The 22434-nt window shown below is 39.3% G+C and overlaps 1 protein-coding gene across 1 annotated transcript in view; it reads right to left on the bottom strand.

Moving 5' to 3' along the window:
- Positions 1-38: 38 nt before the first annotated feature.
- LOC133526064 (nucleolar and coiled-body phosphoprotein 1-like) overlaps positions 39-22434 on the bottom strand; it is a 55054-nt gene continuing 32658 nt past the window's right edge. Inside the window, exons 10-15 of the mRNA XM_061862517.1 lie at positions 11116-11181; positions 9676-9741; positions 6386-6470; positions 2464-3426; positions 1172-1279; positions 39-970 (exon numbers count right to left, since the gene is read on the bottom strand). Coding sequence (XP_061718501.1) covers positions 511-970; positions 1172-1279; positions 2464-3426; positions 6386-6470; positions 9676-9741; positions 11116-11181 — 1748 coding nt within the window. The 3' untranslated portion in view covers positions 39-510. The remainder of the gene's footprint in view (positions 971-1171; positions 1280-2463; positions 3427-6385; positions 6471-9675; positions 9742-11115; positions 11182-22434) is intronic.

The raw sequence follows: 22434 nt of genomic DNA, 5'->3' as shown, positions 1-22434 counted from the left end.
TTCTGTCAACAGTGGATACAATAACACTAATATATTACCTCAAACTCCTCAGCCGTAGGATAGTACGTGGGTGCCTCTAAGACCGTCCCCGCCTTTTCGTCCAAATAAGCCTCCTCCCGCCCAGTCCCCTCCGTGGCCAAGCACCCCAGCTCATTGAGAAGTTCTGTCAGCAGTGGATACAATAAACACTAATATATTACCTCAAACTCCTCAGCCGTAGGATAGTACGTGGGTGCCTCTAAGACCGTCCCCGCCTTTTCGTCCAAATAAGCCTCCTCCCGGCCAGTCCCCTCCGTGGCCAAGCTCCCAAGCTAATTGAGATGTTCTGTAAGCAGTGGATACAATAACACTAATATAATACCTCAAACTCCTCAGCCGTAGGATAGTACGTGGGTGCCTCTAAGACCGTCCCCGCCTTTTCGTCCAAATAAGCCTCCTCCCGGCCAGTCCCCTCCGTGGCCAAGCTCCCAAGCTAATTGAGATGTTCTGTAAGCAGTGGATACAATAACACTAATATAATACCTCAAACTCCTCAGCCGTAGGATAGTACGTGGGTGCCTCTAAGACCGTCCCCGCCTTTTCGTCCAAATAAGCCTCCTCCCGCCCAGTCCCCTCCGTGGCCAAGCTCCCAAGCTCGTTCTGAAGTTCTGTCGGTAAGCAGTTGAAAAACTTGTTTAACAGCGCTGGCCTATTCGTCAGATTATCTATCCAATTCTTCTGCTTCTTATATATATCGTCCTTAGGTACCAAGCTGACACTAAGTACGTTCCCAACTTCTTCTTTTTTGGTATTAATTTTGACTAGTTGAGAGCTTGTAGGGCATATGTCCATGTATCGTATGCTTTCGGGGCTCTGCGCGGGGGGGTCCGGGGTGGGCTGGTTGCGGCGGCGGAGGCCCGAGGGAGGCCGAGAGCCTTCTAGTTCGTCGAACTCGTACACGTCCGGGTTTGGCGGCGGAGGGTCGCGGGAGCTGGAAAAATAGGTTCTATAAGTATATACCTGTATTTTATGAAGGGGATAAATAAACCCGGGATTTACCGTAATCCCCAGAATATGCTTATTAATTTACTTATTTAATCTTTATTGCACAAAAGAAAACCTTACAGTACAAAAGGCATTCTGTACTCTACCAGTCAACCGTAAGGCCAAGCAGAGATCTTATCATACTTACTTCCTGAGAAGTCTCGTGTTGGTGGCCACCTCTTCCTGGGCAGGGGCTGCCTTCGCCGCTCGCTTCGGTAACGTTTTCTTCTCTTTGACCGGAGCAACTTTCGGTTTCCTGTATTTAAAAAAAAATACAAGCGTAACCTTTAACATACACAATAATCTTTAACCCTTTGAATGCCACATCTATCGAACGCGGCGTGTCATCGTGAGTCATATGGGAACGCACGAAGTCTGATTATCCTCGGTCAAAAGGTTACCAAAAAAAGAAACTGACTAAAACGGGACTTAATTTTTTTTTATACTATTTCGGTGGCAAACAAGCATACGGCCTGCCTGATAATAAGCAGTCTCGGTAGCCTATGTACGCCTGCAACTCCAGAGGAGTTACATGCGCGTTGCCGACCCTAACCCCACCCCCCTCGTTGAGCTCTGGCAACCTTACTCACCGGCAGGAACACAACACTATGAGTAGGGTCTAGTGTTATTTGGCTGCGGTTTTCTGTAAGATACTTCCCCAGTTGGGCTTGCTCTAGATTTGGAATGACATCCGCTGTGCTGTGCCCTACCACACAAGGCGAAATGACATTCACATTGCCCATACCTCAAAATATTAATAGCGTAAAGTTAAGTTTTTAATATACCTCCGACGTTTCGAGGACAAGTCTGTGGTTGCCGAGCATTTACTAGTCAAACAAATCACTGGATTGAGCTGCATAACCCTAAAATCCTTTCTACGCATCGTAGTGAAGCCATTGAAATTAAAAAAACAAATCAATTTCAATCGGAACGATGGTTTTAGGATCTCATTTAATTGTAATCCAGTCATTAGTGAATGTATCAGCGAAAACAAATATCTGAGTGTTGTGTGTCTTGTCTAGTGATTAACATCCCTAGTGCGCAAAACGTTCAAGTTGATAAACAAGATCAAGTGCGGGTAGCACGAAAAACTCGCGCGGCTAAAACGTTGGTGTCAACTTTAGCTAGTATTCTCCGAGGCCACGGGGACACTGCCGTCCTCGAAACGTCGGAGGTAAATCCTGCCTCAATCGAGCAATGGAGCTGCAGACGACATACACGTCTGTTTACGGAGAATTAATTTACTTGTGTTTAGCGTTGTTTGAAGTAACCTAGTTCTTATAGAAACAGGAATATTAAAAAAAAGTACAAACATAGTGGTAATATTGAATAAGAACTCATCTATGACCACAATACAGAGAACGTATGAACGGGAAAATCACCAGTAATGTTTCCACTTAGCTGACCATATTAACAGTTAAACGGAAAATCTATACATACCTGCCCCTTGTTTCTTTCTGCACAGTTTTCTTCCCCACTCCCTTTCCTTTAATCCTCTTTGTTGCATCGTCTGGTTTACTGATGTCATCGTTTTCCCTCTTATTTTTCTCTCCTGCTTTCTTGTCTTCTTTGTCCCTCTCATTTCTATGTCCCGCTTTCTTCTCTAATTTGTCTCCCTCACCTGACTGTCCCGCTTTCTTCTCTATATTGTCTCCCTCATCTATCTGTCCGGTATTTTTGTCTTCTTTGTCCCTCTCATCTTTTTGTCCTACTTTCTTGCCTTCTTTGTCCCTCTCATCTTTCTGTCCTACTTTCTTCCCTTCTTTTTCCCTCTCATCTTTTTGTTCTACTTTCTTGCCTTCTTTGTCCCTATCATCTTGATGTCCTACTTTCTTGCCTTCTTTGTCCTTCTCATCTTTTTGTCCTACTTTCTTGCCTTCTTTGGCCCTCTCATCTTTTTGGTCTATTTTCTTGCCTTCTTTGTCCCTCTCATCTTTTTGTTCTACTTTCTTGCCTTCTTTGTCCCTATCATCTTTATGTCCTACTTTCTTGCCTTCTTTGTGTCCCGCTTTCTTGTCTTCTTTGTCCCTTTCATGTTTCTGGCCTGCTTTCTCACTGTCCTTATCTGTCTTAGCTTTGTTTGTATTTTGGTTCTTTTTCGCTCGTACATCAATACCTGAATCCTCATTATCAGAAACGTTATTTTTTTCTGAAGATTTTTTAGATTTCATTTCTATTTTATCTGAGACTTCGAATCTGATTTCTTCAAGTTCTTTCTTAATGTTTTCGTCCATTATTTCCTTTCCTCGTACCAAATCTCCTTCGGACTGTGGGTCTTGGAACTCTGGGGTCGCGGTCCACCCTGGTGGAGTTCCAAGCCGGATGATGTCACTGCTGATGTCAGACAGGGACTTGAGAGACCGCGATGCCTTAATGGCTGGGGGTAAACACCAGTCTTCCACTCTGTGTAACAAACGATAAATGTAGCAAAATGTTTCATTTTATAACATTTCTTAGTCTAAAGGGTTAACAACGTTACAAAATTGAGAATTATACGATGTGAAAATAAAACGAGAAGAACGAAAAAACTTCTATATTCTCCTAAGGCCCACCGTCCTATACATAGTACAAATTAAGGCTGCGATTCGACGCAAGCTGTGCAAGGATGGGTAGCGAGGGATGTTTGTCATAAACTAATACTAGAACTTTATTTACGTATTCTCGTTTAGCGCCACTACAGTGGAAGCAGCTGAGCAGAGCGAGGTGTTTGTACATACAAAACAAGCGAAGGAAATATAATAAAAAGTATTTATGCAACCGTTGTCATAGAGAAATAATAAAAACCGGCCAAGAGCATGTCGGGCCATGCTCAGAGTAGGGTTCCGTAGTTAGCCTTCCGTCACAATAAGTTAAACTGGAACTTAAAGTATGGTAGATTGTTAACCAAGGGATGAACTGTGGGTGTACGTCTTTTTACTATGAAGGGGAAACTTTTTGCGATAACTCAAAAACAGCTAAAATGATCATATCCGCTATAGTTTTCATTTAATGTCTTTCTTAAGCTCTACGTTCAAGATTATTTCATATTTTTGGACCTATGGTTCAAAAGTTAAAGGGGGGGGGGGGGGGGACACATTTTTTTTTTTTCGGAGCAATTCTTCGAATATATTCACTTTATCAAGAAATGTTTGTTGAAGACCCCTATTACTTTTGAAAGACCTTTCCAGCGATATCCCACTCTGTAGGGTTAAAGCAAAAAAAAAAATCACCCCCACTTTACGTGTAGTTACTTTACGTGTAGGACTACCCTAAAAAAAATTAAATTTTTAAATTTTATTGTACGACTTTGTCGGCTTTATTGATTTATATATCCATACCAAATTTCAGCTTTGTAGCACTAACGACCAGAGCAAAGCCTCGGACAGACAGACAGACAAACGGACATGGCGAAACTATAAGGGTTCCTAGTTGACTACGGAACCCTAAAAAGTACATAGAGTGCTCACTGTATACATCAGTTTTGGTACCAAAACGCTTATTATTTTCGTAGTCGACATCAGCGTCGAGTAGCGGAACTCTCAGTACTGCTACTCGACACTAGATGTAGAATACGAAAATAATAGTATTTTTGGTAACAAAACCGTTGTATGGAGTGAGCACTATTGGTCTTCTTAATTTTATTTGCCGTTGTATAAGGGTACAAAAAGTCGAGTGGCTTGAGCACAATGTGAGCCGGAGCCGTAGGCGTCGGAATTGCAAATAAATACGCTATGAGCATACAATATTTTTCCTATGAGTCAACAAAAATAATATTTAAACTAGTAGAATCATATAGGTAAGCAAACCAAAAGTATGCAGCTAAGATACACGAGCATACCTTCTTACGCGCCCGGCCCGACCGACCGGCTGGTCAGCGACACCTTGTAACTCATGAAGCCCTGGTACTTGATCTTTGCTAAATTTGGACAGTTTTTTCTCGATTTTGGCCACAGTAGCATATGGACAATAACAAGCAACGCTAAGCGGTCTTCGTAGTCTATGGGTGTTGCTATATTACGGGTGTCACATGCGCGTATCTGACTTATGTAGCCATGGTTTCTACTATGCAACCAAATGAATATTTTGTAAGTTAACAACAATGCACTTAGTTTGAAACTATATTATGTTTATTTTGTTAGGTTGGTAGCCATTAATCGCAACTTCATAGCGATTTCACAGCACAAGTGCTGTTATGAGGAATAGACAATATAGACTTATCTTCAAATCTTTAATCTATGTTCTAATATTCGTGTTCATGAATGTATGAATGACAAATAATAATATAAATAAATATTGTTAAAAATTGTTTTTTAGTTGTTTTTATTTCTATTTTTTTTGTTTGATTTATAGCTGATTAATACATGCAGTCATATCACATAAATATTTTACAATTATATATTCACCTCAGCAGCTCGAACAAGCCTTTCCTCACAGGGAGTGAGACAAGCTTTCGTCATAATGATGATGCCTTTCATTCATGAATGTAAATAAATGTAGTCAACTTTACTTTATGTTGATTTTTTTAAACCTTTAATTATTTATTTATTATTTAATATGTTCTCACTACTGAGGTGAAAAGTTGAATGTGTCACACGAGAGCAAAGTTACTTTACAGCGTGTTTTTGAGTCCCGAGTAAGCGAAAGATTTTATAATTGAGTTTATCGTAATGTTGGTCATTATTTACGGATTTTGAAGGCATCATAGAGGGTTTATGACATATGTGTAGATAAAAACATTAAAAAGCTTCGATCCCGCCTCTCTGCACCCCGCTCACATATTTATTTAGAATGCTTCACACCCTCGCTACGCCTCGCACCACTTAGCTACCTCGCACAGCTCCGGCGGCAGCTTAAGATCGATGAAATTTAAATAATTTTCAATTGGAATATAGTTATATTTTCACCACACCGACTGGTTGCCCTCTTGATTGTTCAAAAACGAATGAGAAAGTTGCATTTTATCCACATGTGGGGCAAAGTAATCGGATGCAAATTTTGAATTGTTTCCTTATGTGAGCTAGTAGAATTGACTTTTAAATGACGATTTTTTTATTACGTTCATTTGTATTTGATTTTATTCAAATTTTTTCGTTTTTCATAGTTAGTAGTTTCCTCGTGTTGGTGTGGTGAAAAATTGTTTCACCCGGAGGCCAAGTTTGTTTAACCCTCGTAAAGATTCCACTTCTCGAACCACTCGCTACGCTCGTGGTTTAATTTTGGAATCTTTCGCTCGCTCGGGTATCAATATTAGCACGAGCGGTTAAACAACAACTTTGCCCCATTGTAAAACAAATAACTATTGTAACGTGCATGGCAAAATCAATTCTATTCCGTACATCATAGGTTAAATTTTTATTAGCAAATGAGGGTAGTATGACCATACCCGTTGGAGGGGACCGGCGATGGCGGGTATGAGGGGGCGAACACCTCGACCATACCGCAGGGTCTGCCAGAGTTTTCCACTTCCTCTGTGGAGTAGAATCAGTGTACACCGATTTATACCGTGTAGTCTAACTTTGAACAAAATAAAATGGTCATGCTCAGTCGTTTGTTAGTCGTATACCTCGAATTCAAAAATTCCTTGTAGCTTTTCACCTATTCGCGTTTCGCCGCGATCTCATAATTTCTGAACAGATTTTTTTTTTGTAGCATGATTTCTGGTCGCCAATTACAATGGTGTATAAGATTCATAGTATATTTACTTCCCTGCCTTTCTTCACTGTAGTCGCTTTTCACCTCGACAGATATTTGTTTATAATGCGTTATTACATTACGCGACATTTCCTTTAAGCACTATACCTCTATAGTTTTGTTTTGTAAATACATTTCGCACTTGTAGTTTATCTCCTGGTTTTGAGTGTGTTATATGTAACCTTAGAGGTAGATTTCCTAAATAACAAATTCTCCAAAGCTAGTTAATGTATTGCTGTAACAATGAGGTCAATAAGCGACCGTAATTTTATTATATCCCAATGATATAGCCAATTTTGTTTACGATTAATACAATACAGTACAACAATATGCGACCCAGGTAAAATGCAACAAATTTTTTTTGCGGATAACTAAATAGGCTATTGATAATACACACTACATCAAAATTAGCTACTGTTGTAAACATCTATTGAAAATATTTGCGGATAACTAAATAGGCTATTGATAATACACGCTACATCAAAATTAGCTACTGTTGTAAACATCTATTGAAAATATTTGCGGATGACTAAATAGGCTATTGATAATACACGCTACATCAAAATTAGCTACTGTTGTAAACATCTATTGAAAATATTTGCGGATGACTAAATAGGCTATTGATAATACACGCTACATCAAAATTAGCTACTGTTGTAAACATCTATTGAAAATATTTGCGGCTAACTAAATAGGCTATTGATAATACACGCTACATCAAAATTAGCTACTGTTGTAAACATCTATTGAAAATATTTGCGGCTAACTAAATAGGCTATTGATAATACACGCTACATCAAAATTAGCTACTGTTGTAAACATCTATTGAAAATATTTGCGGATGACTAAATAGGCTATTGATAATACACGCTACATCAAAATTAGCTACTGTTGTAAACATCTATTGAAAATATATGCTGCTAACTAAATAGGCTATTGATAATACATTCTACATTAAAATTTGCTACCGTTGTATATGCGAGTAACAAAATACACCACCGATATTACACGCTACAGCAAAATACGCTATCACGGTGAAACGCGAATAGGTGAAGAGCTACAAGGATTTTTTGATTTCGAGGTATACGACTAAAGAACGTGCTCAGTGTAGGGTTCCGTAGTTACCATTCTGTCAGAATAGGCTAAACGGGAGCTATTAGTAAGTATCATATATGGCAAGCATAAGGAAGTACTTTGCAGTGCTTCATACGTCTTTATACCATGAAGAAGACTTTTCACGATAATTTAACAGCTAAACTGATCAAGTCCGCTATAGTTTTCTATTTCCACGATTTGTTTCATATTTTTAGACCTATGGTTCAAAACTTACAGGGGGGGAAGGATTTTTTTTCTTTCATATTCACTTTATCAAAAAGTGTTTGTTCAAAATCCCTATTAGTTTTGAAAGATCTTTCCATCAATACTGTACACTGTAGGTATACAAAAATAAATTTAGATTTTATTGTACGACTGTCGGATTTATTAATTTATTCATGCCGAATTGTAGCTTTCTAGCACTAACACAGCCTCGGACAGACAGACGGACATGGCGAAACTATAAGGGTTCCTAGTTGACGACGGAACCCTAAAAAAAAGTGGCTATAGTTTGCTATAATTAAATACATATGTATATATTAACATTAGCATTAAGATAAAAATTGTCACTAACACATAATAATGATCCAAGTTGGTCGTGAATAAATAATTTATTATTATTATTATTGGACAGACAGACGGACATGACGAATCTATAAGGGTTCCGTTTTCTGCCATTTGGCTACGGAACCCTAATGAGCGAATCTCGGGTAAAAACAAGTGACGACGCGACAGATTTGGTTAACTATAGTGTGTATAGACATAGAAGTTATTGTGGCAAAATAAAGCAATTGAAAAAAAATCAAATATCGACATGTCTATTATCGATGTTACCTTAGCGTTATAGATATTTTTAACATGATACAAAAATCGGTCTGACGATGAACCAATCTAAAACCCATTTAATGACCAACAGCAAGAAGCACGAGGTGACGGTGGATGGGAACATTTTGCAATATGTCGACGAGTATACTTATCTAGGCCAGATAGTCTCCTTCACAGATCGCCAGGACAAGGAGATTGATAGAAGGATCGAAAACGCCTGGCGGAGCTTTTGGTCTATGAAGGAACTCATGAAAGGTAAACTCCCAATTGCACTAAAGCGCAAGCTCGTCGACATAATCTTACCCATCCTCACCTATTGTGACCAAAACTAGTCATTAACTGAGGCGCAAAAATCACGGCTCAAGGTTTGTCAAAGGACAATGGAGCGGAGTATCCTGGGTATTCGAAGATCTGACAGGGTGAGGAACACAGAGCTTCGCTCCAAAACCCGTGCCGTCGATGTTGGGATGAAGACCGCCAGGCTTAAGTGGGACTGGGCTGGACGTGTCTGCCGGATGAATGATGACAGATGCGCTAAAATAGCCACTAGCTGGCATCCCCGGTGTAGTCGTGGCAGAGGCAGACCGAGAAAGAGATGGCGGGACAACTTGAATGCGTTTCAGCGGGACTGGCGGGACCTTGCTCAGCACAGGGAGGATTGGAAAGCTGGAGGGGAGGCCTTTGCCCAGCAGTGGGACACACAAATAGGCTAATAAAATTAAATAAAATAGCTACCGCGAAATGCACAACACGTTCGATATCTTCTTTGATACACCCATTGGTAGTTTTCTTATTTTATTTGCACTGTACGTTTTTATTTTAAGATACTTAATAAATACTCATAAATTATAGTCGGATTTGTAATTGATTTTCATTCTTGAAATTTCCCGGTAAATTACAGCAAGTAGAATTTACATATTTTAATTATTAATCTATGATGTTATTATTTGTCGATGTTTCATTTTCTCAAGCGCTCGGTTTTGCCACAAAAACTTCTGTCTGTTTGATGTATTTAGCAGAAAAATTACTAGATTTAAAGATATAATTTTGACATGACAATACCTTTGACAGCGAGAAATAGATCGATGGATTCTAGCGACGCGCGACGCGAACTCGGCGGCGCTGCAACTGAATCAAAAACATATATAGATCTAAAACTGACGACCATTCTGGCTGGTAGTGACCCTGCCTACGAAGCTGATGGTCCCGGGTTCAAATCCTGGTAAGGGCATTTATTCGTGTGATGAGCATGGATATCTGTTCCTGAGTCATGGGTGTTTTATATGTATTTAAGTATTTATAAATATGTATATATTATATATATCGTTGTCTAAGTACCCTCAACACAAGCCTTATTGAGCTTACTGTGGGACTTAGTCAATTTGTGTAATAATGTCCTATAATATTTATTTTTTATTATTTATTTTATTTATTATTTTAATAGAGATGTATAGTCTCTATGGTTAAAAACACATTAAATCTGGAGATGTAAAAGGTCCCCAATGTCAGAGTATTAATACTAAGCAGAGCTTCGCGTAATACTCCTCATGTAAATATTTCTACGCCGATACATGCCGGCAGAATATGCTGTACACCTTCTATGTATTCCTTCTAAACCATACTTTTAGAAATCAGTTATTGAAATTGAAATGAGTTTTTGGATTTTTTTTTTTGTACAAGCTATTAATCGCTGACTGTACTTTTTTTGCACAGGCAACTAATACTCATCGAGACAATTCTGGAAACCCCAAAAACATTTAGGTTGCGTTGTTTTATCACAGAGTTCCTATGTCCACCTCTTGTCTCCATCATCAGATCAGCTCGATGGTACCATAATATTGCATTGTCACCAGAGTTACATATGTATGCAAATTTTCAGCTCAATCGAAAACCGGGAAGTGGGTCAAATTTAGCTTTCGAGATTTGACCCGCATAAACACATACTAACAAGGTGAGTTATATAAAAAAAAACTTGTGAATGATACAACAGAGCCCCTAGTGTACATTTATTCGATAATGAAACATGACGTACGCGTTTGCGTTAAGTCTCATTTTGTATGGGATTTTGAGTTTCCAAAACGTCCCGCTTGGCGCGCTGTTTCTAAATTCCACACAACATGAGACTTAACGCAAACGCGTACGTCACGTCACGCTATCGAATAAATTTACACTAGGGGTACAGATTATGTAAAAACCGATTGTCCACTATCACCTTGATCACTTTGTTGTTTCTGTGTTTTTATGTCAAATACATTTGTATTTCTACTACAACTTAGACAAAAAATTTTTCGTTGTCTTATTTTTCATCCCCGAAAAATGTGACTTTTTGTATGAGATGAAATTTAGATATTAATTTTTCTCGTGGTAAATGTAATCTACAGTTAAAAAGAGATGCAATAGCACTTGTCTTTTTGTATTTATTTGATAAACTACAGAAATACAAGCGTGACAGAGTCGTCCAAATCCAAAACAGGACCACGAAAATATTTTCGACCTACTTACTGGTTTCAGTGGGTGGGGGTCTCGGTGCCTTGAAACCGGACGGGCCCGCCTTCGATGTATTCTCGCCTATTAACAAATAAGCACAATAAGTTTTCGGCAAAAAAATATATTTCCATACAAGTTTTTATCGCTTTTAATTAAAAGTACCTGGGCGACCGAGCGTTGCTCGGTTATAACTATTTATTGTAATATGGTGGTGTATAGGTGATAATCTTAACTACATTTTTTTACTAAATTAAACTTGTCTAAAACAATAAAAATTATAAAACTATATAAACTTGAACATATATAAAAAAAAAAAAACAAAAGTTAGTCACCGGGCGAGATTCGAACCCGTAACACTCGTTTTAGACCAGCGGTTGAACAAAAATGGGTTTCGATAATATTAAAGTTTTTTCTTTTTTTATATGTCATTGGGAGTATGTTAAATAATACTTTGGTAAAAAGTTAGAAATTTTAAGGTTGAGCTTTCGGTTATATTTAAATATTTTAATTTTTGCTAATAACTAAGTAAATATAGAATTAAAGTTACAGAAAACTTTAGCATATCGAATAACACTTCAATTTATGTACAATTTTCAGTTTTTAGAAATCTGGAACAGCTGCTTTCTGGTAAACGTAAAAACACGAGTTATTTTGTAAATATAGAATTAGAGTTGCTGATATTGCAAAATTACGATATTATCGATCAACTTAGTATTCTAGTAAAAAGTTAGACATGTAGACAATGTGCTTGTCTAGATATTGATTTCAGGTTAAGCAGTATAGCTAATATTGAATTAAAGTTTGTAGAGTTAATAATAATCGATCATCAACAATGATCTCAGTTACTAAACAAAAATTTAGAAATATAAAATCACTGCGACACTCATTACTGATATGTATGCATTCCTTGCTTATATAAATACGTTACGTTTCAAACGCGCGGCAAGTTTGCGCGCGCCGCGCGCTGTGGCAGGAGGCAGCGAACAACGGTAGTGGGGAGCGGGGTGCCCTTGACTGCGTCTACGGTCCATCAAAAAAATTCCTAAAGCGTGTTTTAAATTAATAGCAATACAAAATTGTTATTTTGTTGTTACTATAATAGGTATTGCCCGCGGTTTCGTTCACGTAGAATTCGTTATCGCGTTACATGAATATTATTTATTTATTTAAACTTTATTGCACAAACAAAAAAAACACAAATGGCGGACTTAATGCCAAAAGGCATTCTCTACCAGTCAACCATTGGGTCAAATAGAGACAAAAAAAAACACATTTTCATACAGATGACCACCCTTCCTTGTACCATTTTAAAAGCCAGTTGCAGCTTTTCTTTCCCGATTTTTTTCAGATGTTTGGACTTGGTATTTTCCTCGCGATAGTTATTTGTTTTAAGGGGAATGTTGTTGTTAACCGCTAATGCTAATATTGATAACCGATAGTTATATAGAGATACGTTATAAGGTATATGCACCCTCATGTTATTTATTTCTGATAAGAAATAAATGTGAGACATAATTCACAGTGATACATTTCAAGTAGGTTGCCTTGTAAGATTGCGTACGGATAGTTTTTTTGTTTGTTATTTCATCGTATGATATATCAAATGAAAGCTTATTTGAAAGTTGCCGTATTAAAAAAGTTGGTCCAGTTAATGGTCGCCTAGATTAACCGATTTTTATATAAAATGTAGGCAACCATGGACTGGACCAACTTGTTAAAAAGGCAACCTAGTACAGTTAGTAATATAGTACCTGGGCGACCGAGCTTTGCTCGGTTATAACTATTTATTGTAATATGGTGGTGATAATCTACATAAACTTAAAAAGTAAAATGTGAACTGACAATTATTATTATTTACAATCGATTTTAACCTTACAGCACTTGTCACAGAGTAACGCCATCTATTGTCGATTTCTCTTATTACATAGGTCATTTTTTTTTACTAAATTAAACTTGTGTAAAACAATAAAAATTAAAAAATTATATATAAACTTGAACATATAAAAAAAAAAACAAAAGTTAGTCACCGGGCGAGATTCGAACCCGTAACACTAGTTTAGCAGTCCGCGTCTTAACCCGCTGGACCAGACGGACAGTGGCCAGCAACACGAAATTAGTGACCATATTCTGCGTCGAAAGAAAAACGCATGAAAACTCGAAACACGCGTTTTCCCAAACATAAGACTAATCTAGATAGATTGTATACCCCCAAAAACCCCTATATATCAAATTTCAGCGAAATCGTTAGAGCCGTTTCCGAGATCACAGAAATATAATTATATATATATACAAGAATTGCTCGTTTTTAAAGGTATAAGATAAAATAACTTTTCTTTTGATATATCATGTGACGTTTTCGTTTACACACTAAAAGCACAGTGTAAAAAGTAACAGTGGGCCGACGCCTTTGATGTTTGCGTAAATGCCGACACCGCTCAAGGTCTCCGTACCTACCTAGGGTTATCACAGACTTACACAACTGCCCAAAAGAGGATGGAAATGTTTTTAGTTTTCATGTTGTATGATGTATGTGTACTAATTTTACAAATGACGTCCATTTTGGAAATAAAGATGGCGGACGTCACTTTTTTGAAAAAGTCGTCATGGGTGTTGTTTTCTGGGTTTTTAGGGGTGTGGATTTCAAAAATGGCATCTATTTTGAAAATAAATATGGCGGACGCTACTTTTTGAAATGGGTGTCGATGTGTGTAGCCGTGATATCAACCAACTTTAATTCTAAAATGGTCTCTATTTTTGAAATCTGCACCAACAAGAACCGCCAAAATTGACGTCATTTTTGTAATTGGAACCCCGAAGAACCTCGGAGATGACACCCATATCGATTTTTAAGAAAAATTAATGTCCGCCATCTAGGATTTCAAAATAGACGTCATTTTCGTAATCGGAATCCCGAGGAACCTCGGATATGACACCCATATCGACTTTTAAGAAAAAATAATTTCCGCCATCTTGGATTTCAAAATGAACGTCATTTTCGTAATCGGATCCCCGAGGAACCTCGGAGATGACACCCATATCGATTTTTAAGAAAAATTAATGTCCGCCATCTTGGATTTCAAAATGAACGTCATTTTCGTAATCGGAACCCCGAGGAACCTCGGAGATGACACCCATATCGATTTTTAAGAAAAATTAATGTCCGCCATCTTGGATTTCAAAATAGACGTCATTTTCGTAATCGGAATCCCGAGGAACCTCGGATATGACACCCATATCGACTTAAGAAAAAATAATTTCCGCCATCTTGGATTTCAAAATGAACGTCATTTTCGTAATCGGATCCCCGAGGGACCTCGGAGATGACACCCATATCGATTTTTAAGAAAAAATAATGTTCGCCATCTTGGATTGCAAAATGGACGTCATTTTTGTAATCGGAACCTCGAAGAACCTCGGAGATGACACCCATACCGATTTTTAAGAAAAATGAATGTCCGCCATCTTGGGTTCCATAATGGATGTCATTTTCGTAATCGGCACCCTGAGGACTTTCAAAAATAATGAAAACATCAAATACTACATGATACATATACAAACAGAAGCAAGAAACAGTTTCTTGCTTTTTAAAGTCTTAAACTACTCATAATTTCTTAAAATAAGTTATAAAACATGTCCGCCATTTTGAATTTTAAAATTGATATCATAATTATGATATATTTTTGTTTACACTGAGACAAATAATTAGCACATGTCGTATGAAATATTTTAATTGTGTGTGTTTTTTTTTATACTACGTCGGTGGCAAACAAGCATACGGCCTGCCTGATGGTAAGCAGTATCCGTAGCCTATGTACGCCTGCAACTCCAGAGGAGTTACATGCGCGTTGCCGACCCTAACACCCTCCCACCCCTCGTTGAGCTCTGGCAACCTTACTCACCGGCAGGAACACAACACTATGAGTAGGGTCTAGTGTTATTTGGCTGCGATTTTCTGTAAGGTGGAGGTACTTCCCCAGTTGGGTTCTGCTCTAGATCTGGAATGACATCCGCTGTGCTGTGCCCTACCACACAGAGCCAGATGACATTTACAATGCCCATACCTCTCTTATAATGCCTGTGCTAAAAATGTGATTGCGAACTACCTGCAATAACTATACAGTACCTGGGCGATAACTAACTATTTATTGTAATATGGTGGTGTATGTATAGGTGATAATCTTAACTACATTCTTTTACTAAATTAAACTTGTCTAAAACAATAAAAATTATAAATAAAATTGAACATATAAAAAAAAAACAAAAGTTAGTCACCAGGCGAGATTCGAACCCGTAACACTCGTTTAGCAGTCCGCGTCTTAACCCGCTGGACCAGACGGACAGTGGCCGGCAAAACGAAATTAGCGACCATATTCTGCGTCGAAAGAAAAACGCATGAAAACTCGAAAACACGCGTTTTCCCAAACATAAGACTAATCTAGATCGATTGTTTACCCCCAAAAACCCCCATATACCAAATTTCAGCAAAATCGTTAGAGCCGTTTCCGAGATCCCGGAAATATAAATATATACAAGAATTGCTCGTTTAAAGGTATAAGATAATTAGGCATTAAAACACTCGTGTGATCTTTTTAAGAAACTCACTTCGTTCGTTTCCTAAGCCCACACTCGTGTATTTTAATGCCTTTTATTATGTAGCAGTAACATAAACTACTAATATATGTTGAAAGTAAGTACAGGCGGCTAGCACAATGGTAACAAAAGACAAAAGTTTTGAAAATGTAATTTTCATCATCGTCACTTGGCTGTACATTTGAGGGCCTATCGCGAACCACGTTCGACGTGTTACCTCTCTGTCGCACTTGTAAATTCGTACGTAAGTATGACAGGGAGGCAACACGTCGAACGTGGTTCGCGGTAAGCCCTCTGATGCCACCTCCATTAGTCTTTTGTACGCCGGTATAGCCTTCGACTCAATGTATAATCTACACTTTTTATGGAAACGTAGTTCCTCCTTCCCGTAGAAATATTTAACTTTCCCATCACCAAGAAAGATTATTTGCTCGCAGTTATTAGCTGCTCAATTCCTCGTTTTTTCTCTGTTACTAAGTCAGTACAGTACACATATCAAACATTTTTCACTCATTTTGAAGTCATAATAACTTTTATTCTATAATTAAATTCATGTAATGTCTGCATCTAATTTATGTGCACGATAAACAAACAAATGAATGATTTGAAAGAAAAGACAAACAGCGCTTGCGAAGCTGAGCGGGGGGCGCGGGCGGGGCGAGGTATCTATCGCTCACTAGGTCGGCTACGATAGGCTCCCGCGCGCCGAGCCGACATGTTGACGGACCAGCGCGGCGTGGTTATGAATTTCGCGCCTTTTTAAGTTGATTTTACTATTACAATGCAAGCTACACACAGATATTTCTACCTTTCCATAAAATGGCTGCATATATTATTTTATAGTAATAGACTTATCTCTACGGACTTTAATTCAATATTAGATCTTACAGGACAAAAAACGCATATTAATTGTAAAGCACATATCCTATTCTTCTAATTTTTTGCCTTGCCTATTAACTTAAGAATTTAGATATGATATTGTGGATTTTTCAAACTTTAATTCAATATTGACAAAATAATAAGCTAATTTGAGTTTGACAAAGTAGCACGTTGATTTTTTTTCTAAAAATTTGATAGCATAAAGCCTCATACATATTATAAAAGACGATGCTTAAATTTTGTACTTTAATTCAATATTCAAAATTCATCAATAAAAATACATAAATACCTTATTTATATCTAACGCTCGTTCTAAATTTTCTTCATATATTACAAATATGCTTAAAAATATGTCCCATACCAGATAAACATCACTTTTCACTCTTTAGAATTATCGAAACTTATAGGACAAAAATCCGGTCCCACTATTGGTCTATTTCTAGCAGTCCGCGTCTTAAACAGTGGCCGGCAACACGAAATTAGCGACCATATTCTGCGTCGAAAGAAAAACGCATGAAAACTCGAAAATACGCGTTTTCCCAAACATAAGACTAATCTAGAACAATTGTATACCCCCAAAAACCCCCATATACCAAATTTCAGCGAAATCGTTAGAGCCGTTTCCGAGATCACAGAAATATATATACATATATATATACAAGAATTGCTCGTTTAAAGGTATAAGATATATATATATTTATATATATCGGTGGGCCAAATGGCTACCGAATGGACACCGCAGATTAGCCGGGGCAGAGGCAGACCAAAAAAGAGATGACGGGATGACCTCGACGCTTTTTGAAGCGACTGGCGGGAACATGCTCCAAACCGTGATGAGTGGCGGAAAAAAGGGGAGGCCTTTGCCCGGCAGACACAAAATAGGCTATTAAAAGACTGTCAATCCGGAGGTCGCGGGTTCAAATCCTGGCTCGTACCAATGAGTTTTTTCGGAACTTATGTACGAAATATCATTTGATATTTACCACTAGCTTTTCGGTGAAGGAAAACATCGTGAGGAAACCTGCATACATCTGCGAGGAAATTCAAAGGTGTATGTGAAGTCCCCAATCAGCATTGGGCTAGCGTGGGGACTATAGTCCGAGCCCTCTCGCACATGAGAGGAGGCCTGTGCCCAGCAGTGGGACGTATATAGGCTCAATTATTATTATATATATATATCAGAGCAGCTCCATGTCATAATAATATTGCATAATCATCAGATTTATATATAAATGAAAAAATTTCAGCTCAACCGGAAATCTGCAAGTGGATCAAATGTATCTTCCAAGATTTCAACCACCCTAACATACGAGTAAATAGGGTACAGGGTAAGTAATTTTTTTTTGGCAAAATTTTCATTTTTGGTATAAGCATTTATTGCTGACTGTATTTGTTTTCCACAGGCAGTCAGGCAACTAATACTCATCAAGGCAATTCTAAAAACTCCGAACACAATTAGGTTGCATTGTTTCATCATGGAGTTTACATTGCCACTTCCTTTCTCCATCATCAGATCAGCTCGATGGTACCATAATATTGCAATGTCACCCGACTAAAGGTTGTACATTATATTCCATATTGTGACAAATGCATGTTCTATGTGTATTTTTTACTGTAACAGCCTTAACACATTCACTGCCGGGAACCCCACTGGTGGGCGCTCGTGAACTTTGTTCAGATGCCGGACAACCCGCTGGGCGGGTTGTTTTGTACGTAGCTATAGACCACCGGTTTCTGGGGTAGTGCGCCGTTTTTTGTCTGGCAGTCATCTCAGAATGACCATCTTTTTTTTTTTTTCAAAAAAACACATTTTCAAAACGTTCTCAAAATGTCTAAAGTTCAAATCAACGTGGTGTCACAATGCTTTGTTTTCATTGCACCTTAATTTCATTTCACCCATTTACCATAATTTCTGGAGATCGAAACGGAATAGTATTAAAATGTCAGAATCTCAGAAAGTCTAACTTTTTTCTCAAAAAAGCACATTCCCAAAATGACCTGAATCTCAAATAACATGCATTAATGAGTACTATTTTACCCCATATGATATGATATTATCTTTAGTTCCATTCGACCGTTAAAATAATATTGTTAATACGATAAAGGTTTTAAGAATGGATTTTAGATATAGCTAAACTAAATATATTTAAAAAAAGAAGTCCGTCGGAAATTCGTCATTTGACGAAAGATACTTTTTGACATTTAGGTATTTTGAGACTTGGACGATACGAATAAAAGTCGTTATGACATTTGGCCATTTTAAAAAGGGCACAATTATTATTAAAAGGCATTCTGGGACTAAGTTGTTTTGAAATTTAGGACATATGATATTTAATTGCAACCAAAACCACACAATACCCATACATAATTACACACAAACAAGACATAAAACTACTTTTGTTATTTGTTATTTATATATATTACGTACACATAACACGATGTTCCCTACCCTTCATTTCAATGAACATTGACAACGTGGTTCAGGGGACACACCACACACATTGACAACGGGGTTCACGGGACACACCATAAACATTGACAACGGGGTTCAGGGGACACACCACACACCATAAACATTGACAACGGGATTCAGGGGACACACCGCACAAATTGACAACGGGGTTCACGGGACACACCATAAACATTGACAACGGGGTTCAGGGGACACACCACACACCATAAACATTGACAACGGGATTCAGGGGACACACCGCACAAATTGACAACGGGGTTCACGGGACACACCATAAACATTGACAACGGGGTTCAGGGGACACACCACACACCATAAACATTGACAACGGGATTCAGGGGACACACCGCACAAATTGACAACGGGGTTCACGGGACACACCACACACCATAAACATTGACAACGGGGTTCAGGGGACACACAGCACAAATTGACAACGGGGTTCACGGGACACACCACACACCATAAACATTGACAACGGGGTTCAGGGGACACACCGCACAAATTGACAACGGGGTTCACGGGACACACCATAAACATTGACAACGGGGTTCAGGGGACACACCACACACCATAAACATTGACAACGGGATTCAGGGGACACACCACACACCATAAACATTGACAACGGGTTTCAGGGGACACACCACACACATTGATCTTTAGTAGACCTCTGAGACGCTTCTCCGCACAAACACAGGTCCCAATTTAAACCCAGGATATAGGCGCTTAACACACTGGATCTGATTCGCACGTCGGTCCGATGTGCGAGCGGGATATCACTATAATACACGCATAGCGTTGTCTCGCTCAATCATCGGAGCGACATGCGAATCGAATCTAGTGTGCTAAGCGTCAGAGAAAATGCCCCTTCGTTTGATTTTTTCAATTTTATTAATATTAGTTGAATTAGAAGCGAAAAGCCAATTCCATAAAAAAAAAATCTCCTAACTCTTATAATAGTTATAATTATCTTCATCTTCCTCGCGTTGTCCCGGCATTTGCCACGGCTCTTGGGAGCCTGGGGTCCGCTTGACAATTAATCCCCAGAGTTGGCGTTACAAAAGCGACTGCTATCTCACCTTTCAAGCCAGAGGATAAACTAGGCCTCGTTGGGATTAGTCCGGTTTCCTCACGATGTTTTCTTTCACCGAAAAACGACTTGTAAATATGAAATGACATTTCGTACATAAGTTCCGTAAAACTCATTGGTACGAGCCGGGGTTTGCACTCTTGAGCTCCGGATTGCAAGTCGCATGCTCTTACCGCTAGGCCACCAGCGCTTTTGTTATAATGATCAAAAACATACATACATACATATAATCACGCCTATTTCCCGAAGGGGTAGGCAGAGACCACGGATTTCCACTTGCTACGATCCCGACATACCTCTTTCCCTTCCTTCACTTTCATGACATTCCTCATACACGCTCGTCGGTTTAGGGTGGCTCTCGGCCTGGCCTTTCTTCAAAATTTCCCCGATTTGATCAGAGAAAGTCCGCCGAGGTCTACCCCTTCCAGCTCCCTCTTCTACTTCTTCCTTATACTCTCTTTGTCAACCTTCTTTCTCTCATTCTTTCCACGTGTCCAAACCATCTCAACATACCTTTCTCAATTTTTGTCACTACATCTTCGTTCAGTCCACACTTTTCCCTTATCACACTGTTCCTAATTCTATCTTGTAATTTTACACCACACACACTTCTCAACGCTCTCATTTCCACTGCATTCACTTGACTCTGATGTTTCTTCTGCCATACCCAACTCTCGCTACCATACATAAGTGTAGGCACCAACACGCCTCTATGCACAGCCAACCGTGCTTTTTGCGACACCTTCTGGCTGCTCATAAAAGCGTTGAGTGCCCCATTCACACGATTTCCAGCATTCACTCTCCTTTCAATGTCTTCATCATGTTTACCGTCCCTAGTGAACAAGGTTCCCAGATACACAAATATCAAAAGACATGTTACATGTTTGCGAGAAAGGATTGCGTTTGAGTGTTCTGGAACATTTGGAAATAATTAGGTAAAACAATAGGGGGCTCAATCTTAACGAACAGTTGAATGTTGCGTCATCGCCGTTATTACGAATTTTTCCATCTCACTCACACTTGCACAGTAGGGGGACTGGTCAAGGTATAAATATGGCCGACCGTTCTAGACAGCTCAGTGGCAGTGGCAGGGATGGCAGAGCCTGGACACCTTCATCAGCCAACTATCGAGCAAAATGTTCGAGCGCGCCGACCACTCGCGACACCTCCATCTGCAGGGCATCGCGCCACTCCACGCACGCCCCCCGGACAACCGCCGACAGCGCCAGCTCCCCAGGACACTGGTGCCAGTAGCCGCAGGAGACGAGGAAGACCGCAGCAGCCAGACGGAGCCCGCAAACCCGTAAAGCCGCTGATAGGCTACCTCAAACCAAAGCCATGATCGGCACTCATGAGTGGCCATCACGGCCAATCATGGCCAATCACGGCCAATTGAAGCCACAGCTCTAGATGAGCACAGAAGGACCCTCCCGTTGTAACGGGAGGCGAAAACCAACCGCCAAAAATCCCCCACAGGGATGGAAAGGCCACTCACCCTCACAACAAATGGGGTGTGAAAGAAATACTCGAGACAGCTCAGTCAGTTGTCGGGTGTCAGACCGTCAACATCTCCAGCATCTCCTGAGGATGCCTCGTAGAGAGGCGAAACACGTGTCGAGTTTTGTACTTTTGGTGGTGGGTTGTTATATTTATTTGCGTGTTTATTTTTGCGGTGGGAGGGTGGGAACATTAATTGCATGTAAAAAATACGCAAGTAAGTATAACGGGTTAGCACTGATTGATATACATAAATGTGCGTAATATTTCCTATAAGGTAATGTTAATATTCAGAGAGGAAATGGGGACTAGGTTTGTAAAGGAAAAGCAGTCTCCTTTCCTCTTAAAAAAAATGGTAACTTAATAGTTACTAGTTTCATTTCCTTCTTCTTCTTCCTCGCGTTGTCCCGGCATTTTTGCCACGGCTCATGGGAGCCTGGGGTCCGCTTGACAACTAATCCCAAGATTTGGCGTAGGCACTAGTTTTTACGAAAGCGACTGCCATCTGACCTTCCAACCCAGAGGGGTAAACTAGGCCTTGTAGGGATAAGTCCGGTTTCCTCACGATGTTTTCCTTCACCGAAAAGCGACTGGTAAATATCAAATGATATTTCGTACGTAAGTTCCGAAAAACTCATTGGTACGAGCCAGGGTTTGAACCCGCGACCTCCGGATTGCAAGTCGCACGCTATTACCGCTAGGCCACCAGCGCGTACTAGTTTCATTTCCGAGTTTTTTTTTTTCAGTTTCAAAGTCTGTTTTAGTGCTAACAAATGTTTATCATTGTTCATCATTTTAATTT

The sequence above is a fragment of the Cydia pomonella genome, chromosome 1 (assembly GCF_033807575.1).
Source record: "Cydia pomonella isolate Wapato2018A chromosome 1, ilCydPomo1, whole genome shotgun sequence".
Lineage (NCBI taxonomy): Eukaryota > Metazoa > Arthropoda > Insecta > Lepidoptera > Tortricidae > Cydia > Cydia pomonella.
This window is presented reverse-complemented; position numbering and strand designations above follow the sequence as displayed.